This window comes from Prionailurus viverrinus, chromosome B3 (assembly GCF_022837055.1).
Source record: "Prionailurus viverrinus isolate Anna chromosome B3, UM_Priviv_1.0, whole genome shotgun sequence".
Lineage (NCBI taxonomy): Eukaryota > Metazoa > Chordata > Mammalia > Carnivora > Felidae > Prionailurus > Prionailurus viverrinus.
The window spans coordinates 138,181,704-138,200,762 of NC_062566.1; the positions used below are offsets into that span (position 1 = coordinate 138,181,704).

General features: G+C 49.9%; 1 protein-coding gene across 5 annotated transcripts in view; it reads left to right on the forward strand.

The window, feature by feature from the left end:
- YY1 (YY1 transcription factor) overlaps positions 1-18,820 on the forward strand; it is a 32,734-nt gene extending 13,914 nt beyond the window's left edge. Inside the window, exons 2-7 of one of the 5 annotated variants that reach the window (XR_007152664.1) lie at positions 2,667-2,829; positions 10,656-10,716; positions 12,394-12,552; positions 13,879-15,285; positions 15,928-16,031; positions 16,158-18,820. Coding sequence is in view for 1 of the 5 variants with exons in the window: in XM_047860948.1 (XP_047716904.1) it covers positions 2,667-2,829; positions 10,656-10,716; positions 12,394-12,552; positions 13,879-14,061 (566 nt within the window). In the remaining 4 variants the exon portion in view is untranslated. Of the gene's footprint in view, positions 1-2,666; positions 2,830-10,655; positions 10,717-12,393; positions 12,553-13,878 lie in introns of all 5 variants that reach the window. The other 4 variants (XR_007152663.1, XR_007152662.1, XR_007152665.1 and 1 more) reach the window with 4 other exon arrangements.
- Positions 18,821-19,059: the final 239 nt, after the last annotated feature.

Below are 19,059 nucleotides of genomic sequence, written 5' to 3' on the forward strand. Positions count from 1 at the left end.
AGTGTGATCTTATTTGGAGGTGAGGCCTTTGGGAGGTAATTAGGTTATGAGGTGGAGGCCTCACGATGGGATTGGTGCCCTTGAAAGAAGGGCCACGAAAGAGATGATGGCCATCTCTGCCACGTGACAGCAAGAAGGCTGTTTGCCAGCCGGCAAGAGCGCCCTCACCAGGAACTGAATTGGCTGACGCCTCGATCTGCAGAACTGTGAGCAATAAACACCTGTTTAAGCCTCGCAGTCTGTGGTAGTTGTGCTGGAGTGGCCGCAACCAGGACGGCTCTCTCACTAGAATAGAAGTTCCGTGAGGGCAGAGGCTTTGGTTTCCGGGGCCTTAGAACGGTGCCAGGGGCATAGGGAGGCCTCAGTTGATGTGTGTTGAACTGTGCAAGGAATAATTCAGCCTGTGACCCTGTAATCCAGGAGCCGAGCTGGCCGGCCACCTTCTGCCCTAGCCTCTCCCGATCAGTAGCTTCCTCAGAGCAGCGGTGATCGTCAGCCTTGCTAGCATCCTTGTAACAGGAGCACAGAACATCCGTAAGAAACATAGCTCCCCTGCCCTTCAGAGCATTTCTGTAGCACCCGAAAGTTGATGGAGAAGTTGTGCCTCCATTTGAAGATTGGAAGGTGAAGGAGCGAGGACAGTGCTGGGAAGAAGTTAAAGAATCCGGTTGCAGTGCAGAGTCCTACCTAGCTTTTGAGCTTAGGATCATTAACCACGTCGCCTGGCCTTCCTGAAGGCATGCAGCTATTTTTGCCCTAGGCTGCTTTGTCTGTAAAGAGGGGACCTGGGATATGTTGTCGAGATCATTCTCGGTCCGAACAACAGGCGGCTGGGCCTAACAGTGAAGTACACACATCTGAGAGTTAAGCTTCCTGGGTTCACACCTGCCCCTTACCGGACTAGTTATCCCTGAGCCGGCTGCTTAGCGTCTCGGTGCCTCAGCCTTTTCTCCTGGAACGTGAACGAGCTCATTTGTCCACTTCCAGGGCGATACGTGCTGTAATTAAAACAGTGGCTCCACGTCAACATTCAGTGACATGTTGGCTGCTATTACTATTTTCTGATTCCTTGCGGTGATGAATAACGTTTTCTAAGACGAAGCGTGGTGGGAGAAGAGAGACACTTAAAGTTTAAAAGTGTCCTGTTCTGTGCTTTTCATCGCCAGGAGTGACTGAACATGATAATGACCAAAGGAATCGAGTAAAGCTACCCTCTGTCGGCATCTTGCCCACATACCCTGATGTCAGCCGTGTGTTTAAGCAGCTGAACATAGTTGTTCAGCAGTAACAGCAGCTGTAGGGTTTGGTTTGATTTGGTGTTTGGTCTTTTTTAGCTGGTGGAAAGGTAAGAATTGAATAAGCCTGTTTTCACTTTGGAGAGTCCTTTGGTCACAGCTGTTTGTGAAGCATTTTGATGAAGAAGCAGAAATTTTCAGTTAGCAGGCATCTGGGGGTGCCTGGGTGGCTCAGTCGCTTAAGCGTCTGACTTCGGCTCAGGTCACGATCTTGTGGTTCGTGAGTTTGAGCCCCACATGGAGCTCTGCGCTGACAGCTCAGAGCCTGGAGCCTGCTTTGGATTCTGTGTCTCCCTCTCTCTCTGTCCCTCCCCCACTCACGCTCAGCATGTCTCTCTCAAAACTAAGTAAACATTAAAAAAAAATGTTAAGTTATACTTCAAGGGTTCACACCACAGGTGGAAATACATCAACTGTATTTTGTGCATCAGTTGATCTTTATGGCATACAGGGCATCGTTACAGCAGAGAACAGAATTGGAAGGATGAATTAAGAAATTGATGGTCGTTGAGGTTTGAGATGAGGGTAGGAGCTACCTTGATGGCCATGGGGCAAGGGGAGAACTTTCAAAAATCAGTAGCATTTGCTATCTGGGATGTAGGATATTAACAACGGGGGGTCAGTATTCCTTATTTTTTTAACCTGTTGGACTTGTGACGATAAGCCCTATGAGTAGAGATGTGCATTCTTGGAACGTGTATTTATCAGGAGCCAATTATGCGCAGACTGAACAAGGCCCTGGGATCAGAACTGACAAGCATCCCCGTCCTCGTGGTCTAGTGGGAGAAGCCTACAAAAAGCATAGTGCTGTCATTCTGAACTTGCACGAGCACAGGCCACAGGGTTGGGGTGAAGGGCTGGGAGTCCTTAGAGGAGCTGAAAGGCCATCAAAGCTGGAGCAAAGAGTACGGGGATAGCAGCGAGAACTGGTGGGGCTGGAGTGGGAGGCGGGAGGCCAGCTTCGGGGCGAAGGCTGGGGCAGGAGCTTCCAGTCCGCGGGGCCGCTTCAGGGGTGCGTGTAGGGTAGACAGAGAGCAGAAGTCCGAGAGGTGGAGGGAGGAGAAGCCAGTTCCAGAAGTGGGAGCAGCCCCAGGCAAGTGGAGGCGGAGTCAGGAATGGAGACTATCCCAGACCAGCTAAGACGGCCACACTAGCACAGAGGTTTGGCATCGCAGATTTTGGTGACCTTCAAGCAGAAACGGGATTTCAAGAGATGGAGAAGGAAGCCTGGGTGGCTAAGACACGAGGCTTAGCGGCTGTAAATCAGCCGCGTCAGAAGCTGCTCGCGAAAGCCCTTTTTGTAGTTCTTTAACGTATTTGCCCACGCATACATTTTTGCTCCACTAAAAATAATCTTCTGGCGTGTTTCAGATGAAAAAAAAGATATTGACCATGAGACAGTGGTTGAAGAGCAGATCATTGGAGAGAACTCCCCTCCTGATTACTCAGAGTATATGACAGGAAAGAAGCTTCCTCCTGGAGGGATACCCGGCATTGACCTCTCAGACCCCAAACAACTGGCGGAATTTGCTAGGTAAGACGGAAGAACTTGCCTTGCTTTTTAATGGTACAAAGTGCTTGAGTGTCGGCCGCTGTGGTTTTGGTGCCTAAGTTACAAGGGCGGTTTGTATTCTTGCTCTAGGGAAACGTCTGAAAACAAAAGCAGTTAGTTTTATTTTGAGTAGGAACTATGCTATTAGTGTGAGTGGCACCATTTTAGATCCTTGCAGGCAGTGAGATGCAGCGAATACTTCTTAATTTCATAATTGATACTGCCTGTGAAAAAAACTGCACATAATTTGTCTGGAAGCCGCTGTCTTAACACAACTCCCTCCCCCTATCCCCCCCCACCCCCCCCACCCCCGCCCGGCGTACATTGTAAATTTGAGGGTATCGTGCCGGACCCAGCTGCAGGGGCCCTGGGCTGCTTCTAGACCTGCGCAGCTGGCCACTGGGAAGGCACGTCCGTTCGTACTGCAGCACACGATCAGTTAAGCTCCCAGTGTTTTGTTAATTAAAGCTGGCATGACAGGATGAGATCAAGCATTTTCAGGGCCAGGACCCCCCGTGACCGTCCAAGGTGAGCAGTCAGGACGATCTGAACCCACTGCAGGTTTGTCTTGTCTGCGACGGGCTGGGTTCCCACAGAAACCTCTGCCGCTTTTCATGTTGTTTATTTTCCAGTGCCGTTTGGCAGTCGTTATGAGGATGTGAGAACACACTCAAAGACAAACTTGTAAATAAAGTGAAAAGAACTCATAAACTCTGGAGCAGAAGGACTACTTCTTTTCCCAACCTGAGGGTGAATGAAGCCTGGAATAGCCAGGAAATTTAGTTAGGCAGGGGCAGGAACAGGAAGAGAGAAATCTTTGTGATCCCACACCATCTAGGAACAGAACGGGGCCCTCTCTTTTCTTTCTCCTGAGAGCAGAGTGGAGTAGATAAGAGCTGGAGGCCCTGGAATGTCCTCGTTTCTCCCAGCCCTGCCGAAAACAAGGTGGGTAACTTCCTGCCATTTGGGGCCTCAGTTTCACCACGTGTCAGATGTGTTGTCAAAAAGGGGTTTGTGCCCTTTTGTCCTATCCTGTGAAACTGCAGTCGTGGAGAATTATACACATTAGCTTATTTCTGACTGATCACGGCTTACCCAAAAAAGTTCAGGCTTCTGTCCTCTTGTTGAGGACACTTTGTCCCGGCTTTTGTTGCCTTCATATTTTAAATACTGGTATGTTACTCAAATATTAACTCCATACTTTCCCCCAAAAACGCAAATAAAAATGGAGTCTGTAGATACATGGTCAGCAATGAGACTAGAGTATTTGGACAGATTTGAGTCAGATTTCTTGCCAGTGTTTAGTATTGTCAACGTATTTTTAAAGTCAGTCACGTCTCGTTACTGCACTTGGACTTCAGTGAGGATAGGGGCTGCTCTCTCAGGGGTAGAGACCCGGGGCATAGGAATCATGGAAAGCTTGTGCGAGGAGTGGCATGTGATCTGAGCCTTGTGGACGCTCAGATTTGGTGGGCAGACGGGATTTCCTCGGGACTGATGCTAGTGTGGCATGTGCACAGTGGAAGGTGCGTAGTCAGCCCTCATCCACTATGTGTTCAGAAAAATAGGTTTGGCTGGGAATTCAGATGCTCACAGGGAGACAGTTGGAGTTTAAGAGATCGTTGAGCTCTGTGAGTACTGGGCCAACGTATGTGGACATTTTCAGCGTGAAGCGGGCGGGGGCCAAAGGTGTGTGAACAGTAGAGAAGGGGCTCTGTGATCAGGGGTGGACTTGGAGAGGATTCCATTTCAGCCGTCTCCAGGCTGGCTTGGTGCAGGTGCAGCCAGCAAGAGGGAGAGGTCACGTAGGCCCGAGCCATGACTGTGGCGGCCAGACTATGAAAGAATCGATGTGATCAACGTGGCAGGGGATGGTGGAAAAAATTGAGAGCCAGTCCGGCTGTGTGTCTCAGCGAGAAAGGAATCGAAATGGATGTTCAAAGCTTCGCACCTTAGGTGACAGGAGATTGGGAGGGGGTGCCGGTCTGGGGTTCAGGGTCAGCAAGTGTTTGGTTTTAGATGCTAATGAATCATCCCTGTTGGACTCGAGGTGGTTTCAGGAAGTAAGTTAGGGCTAGACTGCTCTGATGCGGGGGGTGAAGCCGGAAGGTGCCTCGGACGGATGTGCCGTGAGAGGGTGGTTGCTGGGAGGAAAGACCGCAGCACAAAGGCTTGGGAAAACCCTGTGCCCGGGGGGAAGGGAACCAGTGACAGCAGAGAGGGCCCGTTCATGCAGATAGGGGGTGGATTGCGAGAGTAAGGACAGCATCACAGAAGCCTCTGGGCTGGTCAGAAGGTCCGAGAGAGGGACAAATAACATTTCTCTAAGTTCAACATCACGAAGTATTTCAGTGGAGGAGCAGAGGGTAGAGGCAGGGTTTTATGGAGAGAAGGAACCTGGGGCTGGTGAGCAGAACAGTGACCCTCGGCCTTGTTCCCTCTCGCTGACGAATTGGGGTAGCTGATCTGAAAGCTCGGCCCTTTACTCAGGAGGCCCGTGTCACTGTTGTGGAGTAGACGTTTCTGCTTATTTTCATGTGGCCTTGCCCGGGCATCAGGGCTGTCTTCAACCCCACGAAATCCGAATGAGACTGTTCTTCACCAGCAATAATTAGAAGACAATGGAGGCACGTTTTGCGATTTGTGAGGAAGTTACTACAAACCTGGAATCCTTGATCCAGCCGACCTGCCAGTCAAATACCAGGCAAAATAGTGGCGATTTTAGACACGGAAGGATTTGGTTGATGTTGCACGCACCCTTTCTGAGGGGGTCACCTGCAGATCTACTCCAGCACATCCAAAGAAGCCTTCCTAAAGAATCTGGTGAACAGACAGTCAAGAAGGCAGCTGTGAGGCAGGCTGGAAACACGTTCAACTCAGAATAGAAAGTTGGGTGAGTTGTAAGAGTTTCTTCAGGAAAAGTTGAGTTCATTCCGCAGTGGGAATGGAGAATGGGTAGGAGGGGAAGCCAGGAGGTGTCAGTGGTACGGGAAAGAGTTTTCTAAAAAAGGAAGATAATCAGAAACCCCCTGAAGAGAGAGGCAGTGCTAAGAAAGCCATGGCCTAAAAATGGGCATACATTTGATAAAGTGCAGAGAACGTGTTTGCCCCGACTCTGCAAGTCTCTCCGCGTCCTAAAGCCCCCGCGTTGGGCCCCTCGAGCAGGAAATGCGGTCCTAGTGCACAGGTACGTTCTGCAGTAGGCAGTGTGTGTACGTACTCTGAATATAGTGCGTGTTTCTTTGCTAATGAGCCTGTTAAAGATTTCATTCTGTGTACGGAATAGAATGAGATCTTGCTCTTCCTGACGGTGTATACAAAGTGTGGGGGTATACGGTTGGGCGCACGCTCATCCCTGTTGTCCATAGTGTCGGGGAACAGGTCGTGTCAAGCCTTCCCAGTCTCTAATTGGACGGTGGCGGTGGTGAGAGATGCTGGAGCCTGGAATGCCCTATTTTGTTAGGTCTTTGCATTTTGAGAATGGGTGTGACCAGCTGCTGAATAGGGTTCTTCAGGGGCCCTGGCACTGGGGACGGGGGCTCTGAAAGCCAAAGACAGAAAGGCACCAAGTTTCCAACTGTCGGTGGCCAGACCCCATCGTCTTCATTTGTAAAGACCCACAGAACTTGCTCTGCTGGCCTCCCGTCTCTATCCACCTCCACTCTGTGACTCAGCTGTTGGCCTGAGGCGGCGTGTTCGCTGCTTTTCCCTCTCCTGCGTGCGCCCCGGACCTAAAACCGAGCGAGGAATGGTTCGGGTGCCCTGCCACACCGAGCCTAGAAAACCGGTCAGTGGTAAATCGGTTACACGCGTGGGAGCAACTATAAGAAATCAGGGCTTTAATTTGCAAGTCCTGGTATTGGGGCGGTGCCTTCGATCTTTTTGATACTTGAAAAAGTGGTCGGTGGTGGCACCCGGCGAGTTCCACTTCCTGGTGAAATCAGACAAGCTGTGTGCCCTTTTCATCAACTAAAGTTAGCCCTTGGGAAACCCGTAGACTAGAAAGAGCAGAATTAAGAGCGGTTAGGTCAGTCCCAGGTTGGTCATTTTTGTCGTTGTCCACTCCCACCCCGAGACTCCTTCATGGGGTCACCGTAGAGAGGAGATGTGCTAGTGGGGCCGAGAGGACCATCGTGGGAATATGTACCGTCTGCTTCGCTCATCTGTCTGGGGCAGCGGTATTCTCTGCACCGGGAAGGGAGGGGAGCTGCGGCTGCGGGTAGAGCCGTGCCCGGGGGGCCTTCCGCCCCAGCCCCACCAGCACGGTCATGGTCATGGTCACGGTCACGGTCACTCACGGTCACGGTGGGGGTTCTGGTCTGGAGGCGACGAAGCTTGTTTGGCAGCAAACGGGCTGATTTTCATTCAAGAATCGGCTCCTTCAAAAACGCTTCATCTTGGCTTCTGGGGCAACTTAGAACTTTGGCGGTTTCCCCCTGCTGAAAATTGTGCCAGGAAACTCCTGCCGGTTTTGGCCCCGGAGTCCAGGCTTTACCGTGTTGTTCCCTCCACGTGTGCGGAGTGAGCTGGTGGGAAGCCGGCGGCCAGGCCACCGGGAGCCCGGGCCCCGTTTTTATAACAGAGCAAGAAGCTTCTCTTGTTGGCTGCCTGGCTCCTGCTTGTAATTCGCAATACATTGAAGGCGCCTTTCTGTTTGTGCCATTTTTCTCCAGTCTCTCAGCCCTTCAGTTGACAACGGGGGCTTAGAGCACCAGAACCTTCTGGGTTGTTGAGTCTGACTGGCTTTTTTTTTTTTTTTTTTTTTTTTTTTAAGGAACGAACTCATTTTTAGCTAGGCCCACTTAGCACACAGCCGGGGATAATAATAGCTGCCATTCCCCCAAGAGCTTCGTGTACATCATCCCTTTCAGTCTTGGCGGCTCTAAAGCAGGTAGCATTCTGCCTTTTTACAGAGTAAGAAACTGAGGCTGAGAAGTTCAGTGATTTGCTCAAGGTCACGCGGCCATAGGAGTCCCTGCCAGGTCTGCCCCCGTTCTGGCTCCGCCACAGCGCCTAGCCACCGTCCCTGGTGTCCTTTGCAAAGGATCCCAGTCAAGGAGAAACTCCAGTCCTGGTTATTCTGAGCAGTTGGGACGGGCTGAGGAGATGCTCTGAGTAGCAGCATAGGATTTTAGTCTTTTTAAACTTTGTTCTTTTTTAGGATTTCAGCCACTTTATTTTGTAGGTTTATATATCAGTTGGTGCCACGAAGATTTTAATTTTAGTCTTTATTCACACACACACACACACACACACACACACACACACACAAATACTTTTCAATCTAGGTTTTGGAAAATGACCTTTTCAGTGTTTGCCTTCAAGTAAAATATAAAAGGTACCAACATTACTGCCTCATTTGCCACTCTGTAGTGAAGAAGGAGGATTTGCCAAGGAACTTAAGAGTGGCCGCAGTTAAGCCTTCCACTTCCTTCTTGAGTCCAAGGGTGTTTGTCCAAGTACATTTTAAACTTTCATTCTAAAATCAGTGATACTGCTAAATGCTGGCACACATCTTGCAAATGACGTTTTAAGAAGAATACCATTTTGATAATGGTAATAATGACATTTAAGAAATCGAGAGTTTGGTAAATGGTACAGGGTACTATGCTCTTTAATTTAGTGTATATTTGAAAATTTCCATGATCAACATTTTTTGAAAATCAAGTTCCTAGGAATAAATTTAAGAAACTGTATGGAAGGTAGCGTGGGCACACCTGTCCTACTGATGCAGGCACCTCACTGACATTGACCCCAGATGGGTGGGACAGGAAGTGGTTGTCTGCGACTTAATCTGTCAGAGTCAGTTTATTAACGTAATTTGCATAGAGTGAAATCCACCCTCTCTTAGGTGAGTGCCACCTGAGAGAATTTGGACAGGCGCAGTCAGGTAGCCACTTCTGCAGTCGAGACAAAGAGCATTTCAGTGCAGTCGTCAAAGGATGAACATTATAAAGACTGAAGCTTGGTTCTTAATAGACCCTTTTTTATTTTTAATAAAATACTACTGACTGGAGTAGAGAACCCTTTTATGTGAATCACTGTTGTCTTCCGAACTCTGCTGTTACCTCCAGGTGGCGCAGTGGCACCAAATTTCTGTTCTCCTTAGTTCTGCGAGCTCGTTCTTGAGCTCCAGGATTTAGTGGTGTTTAAGATAACCGGATAGTTCCGAGCCCTGTATACAAACAGGCACTTAGAAAGTATCTGCTAACTGATGGGGTGATCTTCCAAGTCCAAGAAAGAACGTGTTTTCTACAGGGTTGGAATGGGGGTGGGTACCAAGATGAAAATGCTCTGCTAGAATTTAAAGTGGGAAGGGTATGCGGCTTTGAACAAACTCCTTAGAAGTAAATTACACATCACTTCTCGGGCCTTTTGGCTGAGATCAAGTGGAGTGTAGAAATAAGTCACAGCCACCAGATAAATTGTTTCAATGATGCTCGCCCAGGGATGGAGAGTTTTAACTAGGTGACTACGTGAGTTCAGGTTTTATCAAGTGGAAGCTTCGGGTCGCCCTTTTCCCAGACCGAGGGTGAAGAAGGGTAGTGTTAGGCCTTGGCTAACTTAAAGAAGACCACAGAGATCTTTGGTACCGAAAGAGCGCTGGTAAGTTAGCTCTTCTTGGGAAGGCCTCACTGACTTTGTTGCTTACCTGTTAACTGTGTGTCCTCACCTAGGAGCGTGAGGTGACAGACGTAGGGACAGGAGAGAACGTCTGTTTCAGACAAGTAAATCTGTTTTTCTAGTTTTTCTAGGAACTCTTAATCTCTCACCCCTCTACCACACACAGATCTGTAGGGAGTATTTGGAGAGAGAGTTTTGACAAAAGACCAGAGGTTGGTTCAGTGGAAATAGCAGGTAGGTAAGCTATCAAATCAGCGAGCTCTCTGGGTAGTGACTCCGCACAGGGCTCTCCCCGCTGCCCACGGGTGTGATCAGGCCTCTTGTTTTCCCCGGTCCCAGAGCAGGGCCAGAAATCGCTGTCACTTAAAAAAAAAAAAACGCACTGATTTTTTGAAAAATGGTAATCTCCCCCCCCCACCGCCACCAAAAGTAGTATGATAAAAATTAAACAGTGGGAAAGGGAAAGGGTATGGGGTGTTCCCGCCTGGCCACCAGGGGCTCCCATAGGAACCCATAGGGGCTCCTCCGTCAAGCCTCGGGACCAACAGTTTGTTACTGTGTCTCTTTCCAGAGATAATGTAAGTAATTCTGTTTACGAGAACTATTCTGTACCTTTTAAAAAAGTATTTTAAAGATAAGGCCCGTCAGTATGAAATGAACCCTCCCTCCCTTTTTTTGTAGCGGTATGGGAGGGATGTATGTCCCAAGACCCTCCCATACCTGCCGCTTCCTTTTCACAGGCAGCTTTACCATCACAGCTGCTGCCCCTGGACACCATGCTTTGCTCCCGCCAGGAGATTCCTCTGTGGTCTGGGCCGGTGGTCTCTTGTGTTACTTAAAGAGCTTGAAGGAAAGAGCAGGTGCTGGAAGCGCCCTGACCTCAGGGCCGGTCCGTTCCGAGCTGCCCCCGCTCACTCGCTGGGAGACCCTGGCAGCGGCCCCACCTCCGTGAGCGCCAGCTTCCGCATCTGTGAAATGGGAAGGTGCTTCCCGGTCACGGGGGCTCGCTGCGGCGGTCGCATCCCTTCCCTCCTGGACGCGTGTTGTGATCTCAGTGGTTTGTATCTATAAGGAAAACATTTCAAGGGCTATATGATTTATGCCAGATGAGTCTACCCACTCCTACAAATCTCTTTCTCTCTCTTCTTTTTTTTTTTCTTTTTTTTTTTTTCTTTTTTGGTAAGAATGAAGCCAAGAAAAATTAAAGAAGATGATGCTCCAAGAACAATAGCTTGCCCTCATAAAGTAAGTAATGCTAGGGGGAAGGTCTTCGTTAAACTGCCAGCAAAGATTTAGAGAGCTCCTGAGAAATCTGCACTTTAATTTGCATCTGATAATTAAGCGAGGAACTACAATCTTTGGTTTCTAAATTCAGGAGGCTCTATTTGTGATGTAAGTTTTGTTGTTCAGTAAAGGCCACTTAAATTTAAATGGTATTAAATGGGGTCACTGTAGGGTGCCAATGTTTTTACTCTTATTATATATTGAATATGCAGTGTTAGGATTTTATTTCTCCTTACTGGATCATTAACAAGTCAGTCTTAAGACTTTGGATTGTGTCTCACCCGCGGACCTTTATGGGACTGTAAACTCATTGTGGAAATTTGGAAGTTATTTTGGATGTCACTAAAGCAAACCTAATAAACTTCATATCCTGCACAATTTTCTTAATTTACCCTGTCAATTGTGTGTTACCCGAGGGGGTGCTTAATTGTTTTCAAATGTGGTTAGCCTTCCAAACAGAAGGCCGGTCTAAAAAGTCCTTGGAGGTGTTGGCTGGGTGTGTTTCACACCTAATTGGATGGATGGAAAACTAACAGAGAAAGAAGTACCACCTAGGCGAAGAGAAAGAAGAGAGAAATGTTCAATGGAATAAAGAAATTTTTTTAAAGATCAACAGTTGGAGGAGGAGAAGTCTCAATTGGCCCTTGTGCTGACCTCCCGGCTTCTTTGCGTCCCTTTTTTTAACGCTCTCACCGTGGAGATCCTGAAACGGGAAACCATTTCCTTTGGGGCCAAAAAGCAAATAAGCATTTGAAAACAGTTACGCCTTCCGAGCCTGTCGTCCCCTCTAACTTCTCTGTGTCCTTCTTTTCCAAATTACGGTTTTGAAAATCCCATCTTCTAAATGGAAACCCAGGCGGAGGGTCAAAGTGGAAAAGCTGTGGCTCTCCCCTCCCGGGAGGACCCCGCTGTGCTGTCTGCCCACCCCACTCCTCCGTCCCCGGGCAGCAACTGCAGAAGAAACTGCCAGGGCCGCGAGGTCATGCTTCTCGGGAGCGCCACGTGCCCGCTCGCCTCGCCGCCCTGCCCTGGTGCCCGCGCGCCCGCTTCTCTTCTGGTGTCTCACCGAGTCAGTTTCTTCTGTAGTTGTCATTCCTTGGAGACGCTCTTCTTTCTCTGTCAAGAAAGGGGAAGAGGCAAAGAGAGAAGAGGGAACAGTAGGCGACGGAGGACAGCCCATTCTTGCAGCACAGAATAAGGGGCCCACCCAAGGTCGTGGTGGACAGCCGCCAGTTCACCTCCTTTGGTTTATCAGGGCTTGTGTTACTTCATCGGGGTGGGGGTGGGGGTGGCCTATCAGGTGAGGCGGCTGCGGTGTGGCCGGAAGCCAGGGTGCTGGGTTCTATTCCCAGCCCGGCTCCTACTAGCGGTGTGACCTCGGGCAAGTCTACCTGAAGACATCTCTGAGCCTCAGTTTCCTCCTCTGTAAAACAAGGGTTTGCATTAAATGAGAAGGCCCTTTCCAGCTATCTGGTTTTTTGTCTTAAATGATATAACGTTTCTGTTGTAATACTAAGTAAAATTTAATGGGGGGCGTTGGGGGTTCCGTGGTTTCTTGTATCCGTGAAGGCTATTAAGCGGTTGGATCCTTTGTAACAGCTGCAGTGTGAACCACTAAGCTTCTCTCTCTGTTCGAAGGGCTGCACAAAGATGTTCAGGGATAACTCTGCCATGAGAAAACATCTGCACACCCACGGCCCCAGAGTCCACGTCTGTGCAGAATGTGGCAAAGCTTTTGTTGAGAGCTCAAAACTAAAACGACACCAACTGGTTCATACTGGAGAGAAGCCCTTTCAGGTAGAGCCAGTCCCTTCCCCTTCCACGCCGCCTGCAGGTGTAGGCAGGGCCGTGGGTGCTCGGGAGACGCAGCCCAGAGACCGGGCGCTCTGAGTGCTCTTCTGCGGGAGACGAAACTGGTGTCCCGAGGAAATACTGAGAAGGGCTGCCCGGCTCTCGACTTCCCCACAGGCCGGATCTCAGGTCCTGGAGGCGGGCTGTAGGGTGGGGGTGGGGGTGGGGGTGTTTGAGGGGGCCTATTTCACTTGCAGAGAACAACAGGATTGCTCAAGTAAGCCTAAAACTGCATTGCTAGTGCGCTCACGGTGGTGTGCAAGCAGTTTGTTTTCTGTGGTTGATTTAAGCATGTTGAGTTCCCAATCGACCGGAAACTCACGGCATCTTACCGGACGAGAATAAGGATAGTTAACGTTTTGTCTTGTCTTTTAGAAACCCGTGACCAGTGAACGAACTAGCAATACAGCTCTAACGGGGTTCTTTTTTTTTTTTTGGTAACTTTTTTTAATGCTTATCGAGCACAAGTGGGGGGTGAGGTGGGGGGCAAAGAGAGGGAGACTCAGAGTCTGAAGCAGGCTCCAGGCTCTGAGCTATCAGCACAGAACCTGATGCGGGGCTCGAACTCCCAAACCATGAGATCACGAGCCAAAGTCAGATGCTCAACCGACCGGGCCACCCAGGCGCCCCTTATTTAACTTTTGTTTAAGTAATATCTGTACCCCATGTGGGGCTCAAACTCACGACCCCAAAACCAAGAGTCACATGCTTTTCTGACAGCCAGCCTGGCATCCCAACAAGGTGCTTTTTGACACTTGACACCAGAACTGTTCCTAATCATTTGTTTGTCTATTTATTTAATGTTGGTTTAGATGAGAGAGACAGTGCGTTAGCGGGGGAGGGGCAGAGAGAGCCGGAGACAGAATGCGAAGCAGGCTCCAGGCTCCGAGCGGTCAGCACAGAGCCTGATGCTGGGCTCAAACTCAACACGAGCCGTGAGATCACGACCTGAGCCGAAGTCAGACCCTCAGCCACCGGAGCCACCCGGGCTCCCCTCATTTGTATTTCATTATTTGAAACGTTGACAGAAATACGAACACCTTAGCATGATACCGAGGGGGATTCTTGGTATTTCTCCTCCCTCGCACTGAAATAAGTCGTGAGGTGGGTTCAGGAGTTACCCTGTGACGGGACGGGCACGCTTCCCCAGAACAGGGAGGGAACGGTGTCTGGTGAGGGGAGCGGGCTGTTCCGTGGCGCAGCAGCCAGCTGCTCGCGCCCTCGGGGCCTGGTCAGAGTCTGAGCGGGTTCTCTCTGGTCTCTCCTGGACAGTGCACGTTCGAAGGCTGCGGGAAGCGCTTTTCACTGGACTTCAATTTGCGCACACACGTGCGCATCCATACCGGGGACAGGCCCTACGTGTGCCCCTTCGACGGCTGTAATAAGAAGTTTGCTCAGTCGACTAACCTGAAATCTCACATCTTAACACACGCTAAGGCCAAAAACAACCAGTGAGAAGAAGAACGGAGAAGACCCTTCTCGACCCCGGGGAGCATCTTCCAGGAGTGTGATGGGGAATAAAGACGCCTCTCCTTTGTATATTGTTTCTAGGAAAGAATTTTAAAAATGAATCCTACACACCTAAGGGACATGTTTTGATAAAGTAGTAAAAATTAAAAAAAAAAAAACAAACTTTAATAAGATGACATGGCTACGATGCTCTGTCTTGCTCTGTAATCTCGTTTCAAAAACACGGTGTTTTTGTAAAGTGTGGTCCCAACAGGAGGACAATTCATGAACTTCGCATCAAAAGACGATTCTTTATACAACAGTGCTGAAAACGGGACTTCTTTTCACATTCTTATAAATACGAAGCTCACCTGTTGCTTACAATTTTTTTAATTTTGTATTTTCCAAGTGTGCATATTGTACACTTTTTGGGGATATGCTTAGTAATGCTACGTGTGATTTTTCTGGAGGTTGATAACTTTGCTTGCAGTAGATTTTCTTTAAAAGAATGGGCAGTTACATGCATACTTCAAAAGTATTTTCCTGTAAAAAAAAAAAAAGTTCTATAGGTTTTGTTTGCTATCTTAATTTTGGTTGTATTCTTTGATGTTAACACATTTTGTATAATTGTATCGTATAGCTGTATTGAATCATGTAGTACCAAATATTAGATGTGATTTAATAGTGTTAATCAATTTAAACCCATTTTAGTCACTTTTTTTTTCCCGAAAAATACTGCCAGATGCTGATGTTCAGTGTACTCTCTTTGCCTGTTCAGTTACAGAAAGTGGTGCTCAGTTGTAGAATGTATTGTACCTTTTACCACCTGATGTGTACAGCCCATGTAACGGAAAGGGCAACAATAAAACAGCAATCCTACAGAAAGAATACGGCAGAGAAAGCTCTGTAAGCACAGTCTTATTTCCTTTTGTTGTCCAGAATAATTCCAATTCTTGAGCCTCCCAGAAATTGGAAGCCAAATAAAGCAACTGAAGTTTCCTTTACTTTCGCGCTCAGCTACGGTGACTGGTGATTGAAGCAGCACATAGATGTTTTGGTCCTTCCTACGCGTGCTGAGCTCTGAGAGCGAGTAGGTGACAGGCATCCCGAGTTAAGGAACTACCTCAGAGGACCCCCAGCCGGACCCGTGGGAGATAGGATTTTGATTTTAGCTCCCCCAGCAAAAGCGTGGCTGAAACAGTTGTGCCCCGGCCTGTGTGCGCGCTCCAGGTAAGCTGGCGACCAGGCGGGGCGCGAGCAGAGGGGGCAGCGGGCGCCTCTGCGGCTCGGGAAGCGCTTCCGGTTCTGGGCTGTTGGCTTGAGAGCCTTGGCTCCCCCATCCGGTGGGGTCTTCGCACGCTGGCAGATGCAGCAGTTGAGTGCCCAGCGGCTTATTAACGTCACGCTTCCAGCCGGGTACCGAGTGCAGATTGGCAGGGTGGTGCGATGATTAAGAAAGTTGTACTCAGTGAGTACTTGACCTCTCACGTTGTGACCTCCTAAATGTACGATTATCATTTTTGAATTTTACTTCGAGTCCCATATCGGGCTCGTGAGAATGTTTTATAAACCGCCAAGATGCAGCAAAATCCCATGTATTCAAAATGCAAACACACCGGGTGTCTCTGTGCTGTAGGCTTGACTCTGCGAGGTAATTGACAAACTAGCTAATACCTGAGATTTATTTACAAGATGTCCAGGACACCATCAGGTCCAAGATGTAGCCCTGTCTCTTCCACCTTCTCCATCGGTCCTGCACAGGAGGGCTGGTGACCTAATGACAGTGACCCTGTGGCTCTCCGGAACTTTGAAGTGCCTTCTGAATCATAAAATGAAAATTTTAACTTCAGACGCTTTGTTTTATTCGTTCAGAATCTGTTATCCATTGGGTAGTTTGATGGAAGTGAGTTAATGAGAAGACCCCAGCTGTTCTCTGGATAAGCCAGGCTTTGATGTATCTGGCAGTCAGGAGAGAGGTAAGCCCGCGGTGGAGGTCCCCTTCAGAGCCGCGCGCCCCGGCGCGCGCGCGCGCGGTTCTTTGGCCAGACCTGGGGCCGAGGCCTGTGGCGTAAAGCGCCCATACCTTCCCTCCCCACCCTCAGGTGAGCAGTCTCTGGGTGGCCGTACCGAATGCCACTCTGGTGGGGTGGCCGTGTTAGGAGTCTGGAGCCTCGTCCCCTCCACCCCCACCCCGCCCAGCGCCGCCACACGGGAGCCTGGTGCCCGCGCTGTCCTCAGGACTTCCGCCCGGGGGCCCACGGCAAGACAGACTTGTGTCGCGCCAGCAACCCCAAGAGCCACGCCGTGACCTACAGAGAAGCCAGGCTCCCACGTGGAGCGAGGTCCCCCCTTCCTCTGTGCCTTGATCCTTGGGGGATGCCTCGGTCATCTCTTGCGCCCCTTTCGTCTCTGAGTGAACCGTCGTCGCTCCCCGGGACTCTTTGCCCGTGTGTCACCTCTCAGTCTGCAGAGTTCATTGCCGACGGGAATTTGATTGGGGGTTTGAAGACCACGTAAGGTCCCAAGTTCCTCGTTGGCGGTAACCTCTGTTCCCAATAGTGTAGGAAACGAATCAGCGAGTGGCGGTGTTAAGGGTAGCTTGTTCTCATTGGCTGGAACCCAAACCCGTTTTGCTTGTGGTGAGCATTTATAATTTTGCTAAAGATGTGATATGCTAAAATTGGAAGTAGTGCTCTAACAGTGAGTCACTTGTCTTGAGGACTAATCTGATTTATAAGTAATACTGATAGACCTATTTTCGTACATCCCAGCGGAAACAAATGCACGTTTCTAGCGTATATAATATAAAAACTCCAGAGGATAAGTTTACACTTTACGAGAAGTTGTTTTCTATTTTTGGATTTCTTATTATTTCCCCCCCTTTTTGGTAGTGGGGCTCAGGGGGAAGCATAATATTTGTATAAAGAACTGTCACCCCAGTGTGACCTTTATTTTCCAAGGTGACATTGAACTCACGCTGTTGGTTTCACATGGTGTTTGTGTGCTGTGCCTAGATTCAAGGCCTGAGGATTTGAGGAAAATCAAGATTTCCCCCACCCCCCACCCCCCATTCGGTTTTCATGTGCAAGTTCTTTTAAATGTCACTTATTTTGCCGGATCTGAGTGAAGTAAGGCCCTTTGACAGCCTAGTATCTCTGTGCCTGCCAGTGTTTCCAAGCAGAGTTCTAGATGGTGTCTTCACAGGGGAGAGTCACTTGCGTTCAGCCAGCACCCAGGGAGATTCGCGGTCGGCCTGAGCAGCTGCGGTGCCTCGCTCTGCCCAGCCGCACTCAGCCGCTGTCACTCACCTCCGAATGTATGTCCGTGGCGCAGGAACCCCTGGCCCTCCCGGAGACCCGATGACCCCGCCCGCACTCCGCACAGGCAGCGAGAACCCATCATTTCTTGTCTGAATCCTCTTTTGATTCTTAAGTTCCTTCTGTTTTCTGGACATCTGACCACCAGCAAGAGCAAGGATCCCAGAGGTCTGGTGTAGTGGGAGAGCGGAAGCTGTTTACAGGCGTTCCCTTCACGCCACGACCCTGCCGGGAGGCCTCCTCCTAGCCTGCCTGTCGTCGGATGGCCGCAGACGCCCAGCCTTAGGGGGCAGGGATACTCGCCTGACTTTGTAGCCCTTTGTCCTGGCTCCTGTTGGCATTAGTCAAGTCCAGCGGGTGATGGCAGCACCCAGACTTCACCCCCAAGGCGGGGGAGGAAGCCCGGGTTGCAAGCTCTGCTTCCTTGCCGCTCCGGTCACGCCCTCCACTGCCCCCTGACTTCCCGGCCTCGGCCTCCTTTGTCACCGCTCACGTTGTGCACAAGTTCCCTGCTTGCCCGAACGGTGTGAACGCAGGCCCTTCGGAGCAGCGGCGTCAGGCTCCTGGCAGTCCCTTCAAGCCGGAGAGGATGCTGGAAGGTGCTGGAGAGGATGTCTAAGCTGGGACCGTGCGGAGACAGACGGTGGGAGGGGGTGGGTGGCGTACTGCTGAGGCGCTTCCTCCGCTCCCCTTACAACAGCTGGAAGGGGATGTTGGAACGAAACGTTGGCCTTAGTTAGGTCAGCAGGCAAACGGGACTCCCCGCGAGCCGGTCACCCCGCTCCGCTCCCCGTGTTTCCGACCAGCGTTGTGCGAGTCTGCAGAGGGTGAGCGGGTGCGGCGGGATCACGTTCCATCGAAGTCACGATGATTGATTTTCCACAAAGCGGCAAGTTTGATCCAGTTGACAGCTTTCTCGTTCCAGACAGGTGCCGCGAGAAACGGCATCGGGATGTCGCGGGGAGGGGGCAGGTGCCGTGCTGTATTCTGTCTGCTGCTCTATCTGGGGGCCACGCGGTGTCTGCGCACATAGTGGAGGGCAAGGGGCATCAGTACCGAACAGAGTAGCCTTGTTTCTACGACATCCATAACTGTTAACCAGGCTCTAGTATCTCCGGACGGTGATCGGTCAAGCCATTTTCATAGAACAATTCTGTTTTTATTCACTTTCTGGTAACTTCCGTAGGCCCTGACTCAAGGACTTAGCGTCGTGTCTCATGTACATCTTTTCTTAAATGTTCTCTGCCATTTCTGGAATTGTCCTTGGTTTTTCCTTAGCTCATAGGTCATAGATGCAGAAATATTATAGTATTTAAGGCATCCGCATCAAGCATCAGATGGCTTTGCATCCAGAAAAACATTTAACGATAACTCCGTTTGAAGCACCACGCATGTGTAACATGGCTCTATAAAATATAATAAACGCATAACGTTGTTAAGCTTTTCAATGCCTGTGGTTCTCGTTTGTCCCCCAGTCCTCCAAGCCGCCTCTCCCCGAGTCTCCTTACACGGGAAACCTGGCCACAAGCTGCCTGGGGTGGCTCCTCGTGGGTTTCCTTCCGGCACGGAAACGGAAACGCACAGGATTCCACTCGTGCTGGCGAGAACTGCTTCCTGAACATCTCCCCGCTCCGAGATGGGCTGATGGGCCAGAGTTCTCATGAAGAGCCCGCCCGCTTTTCAGAAA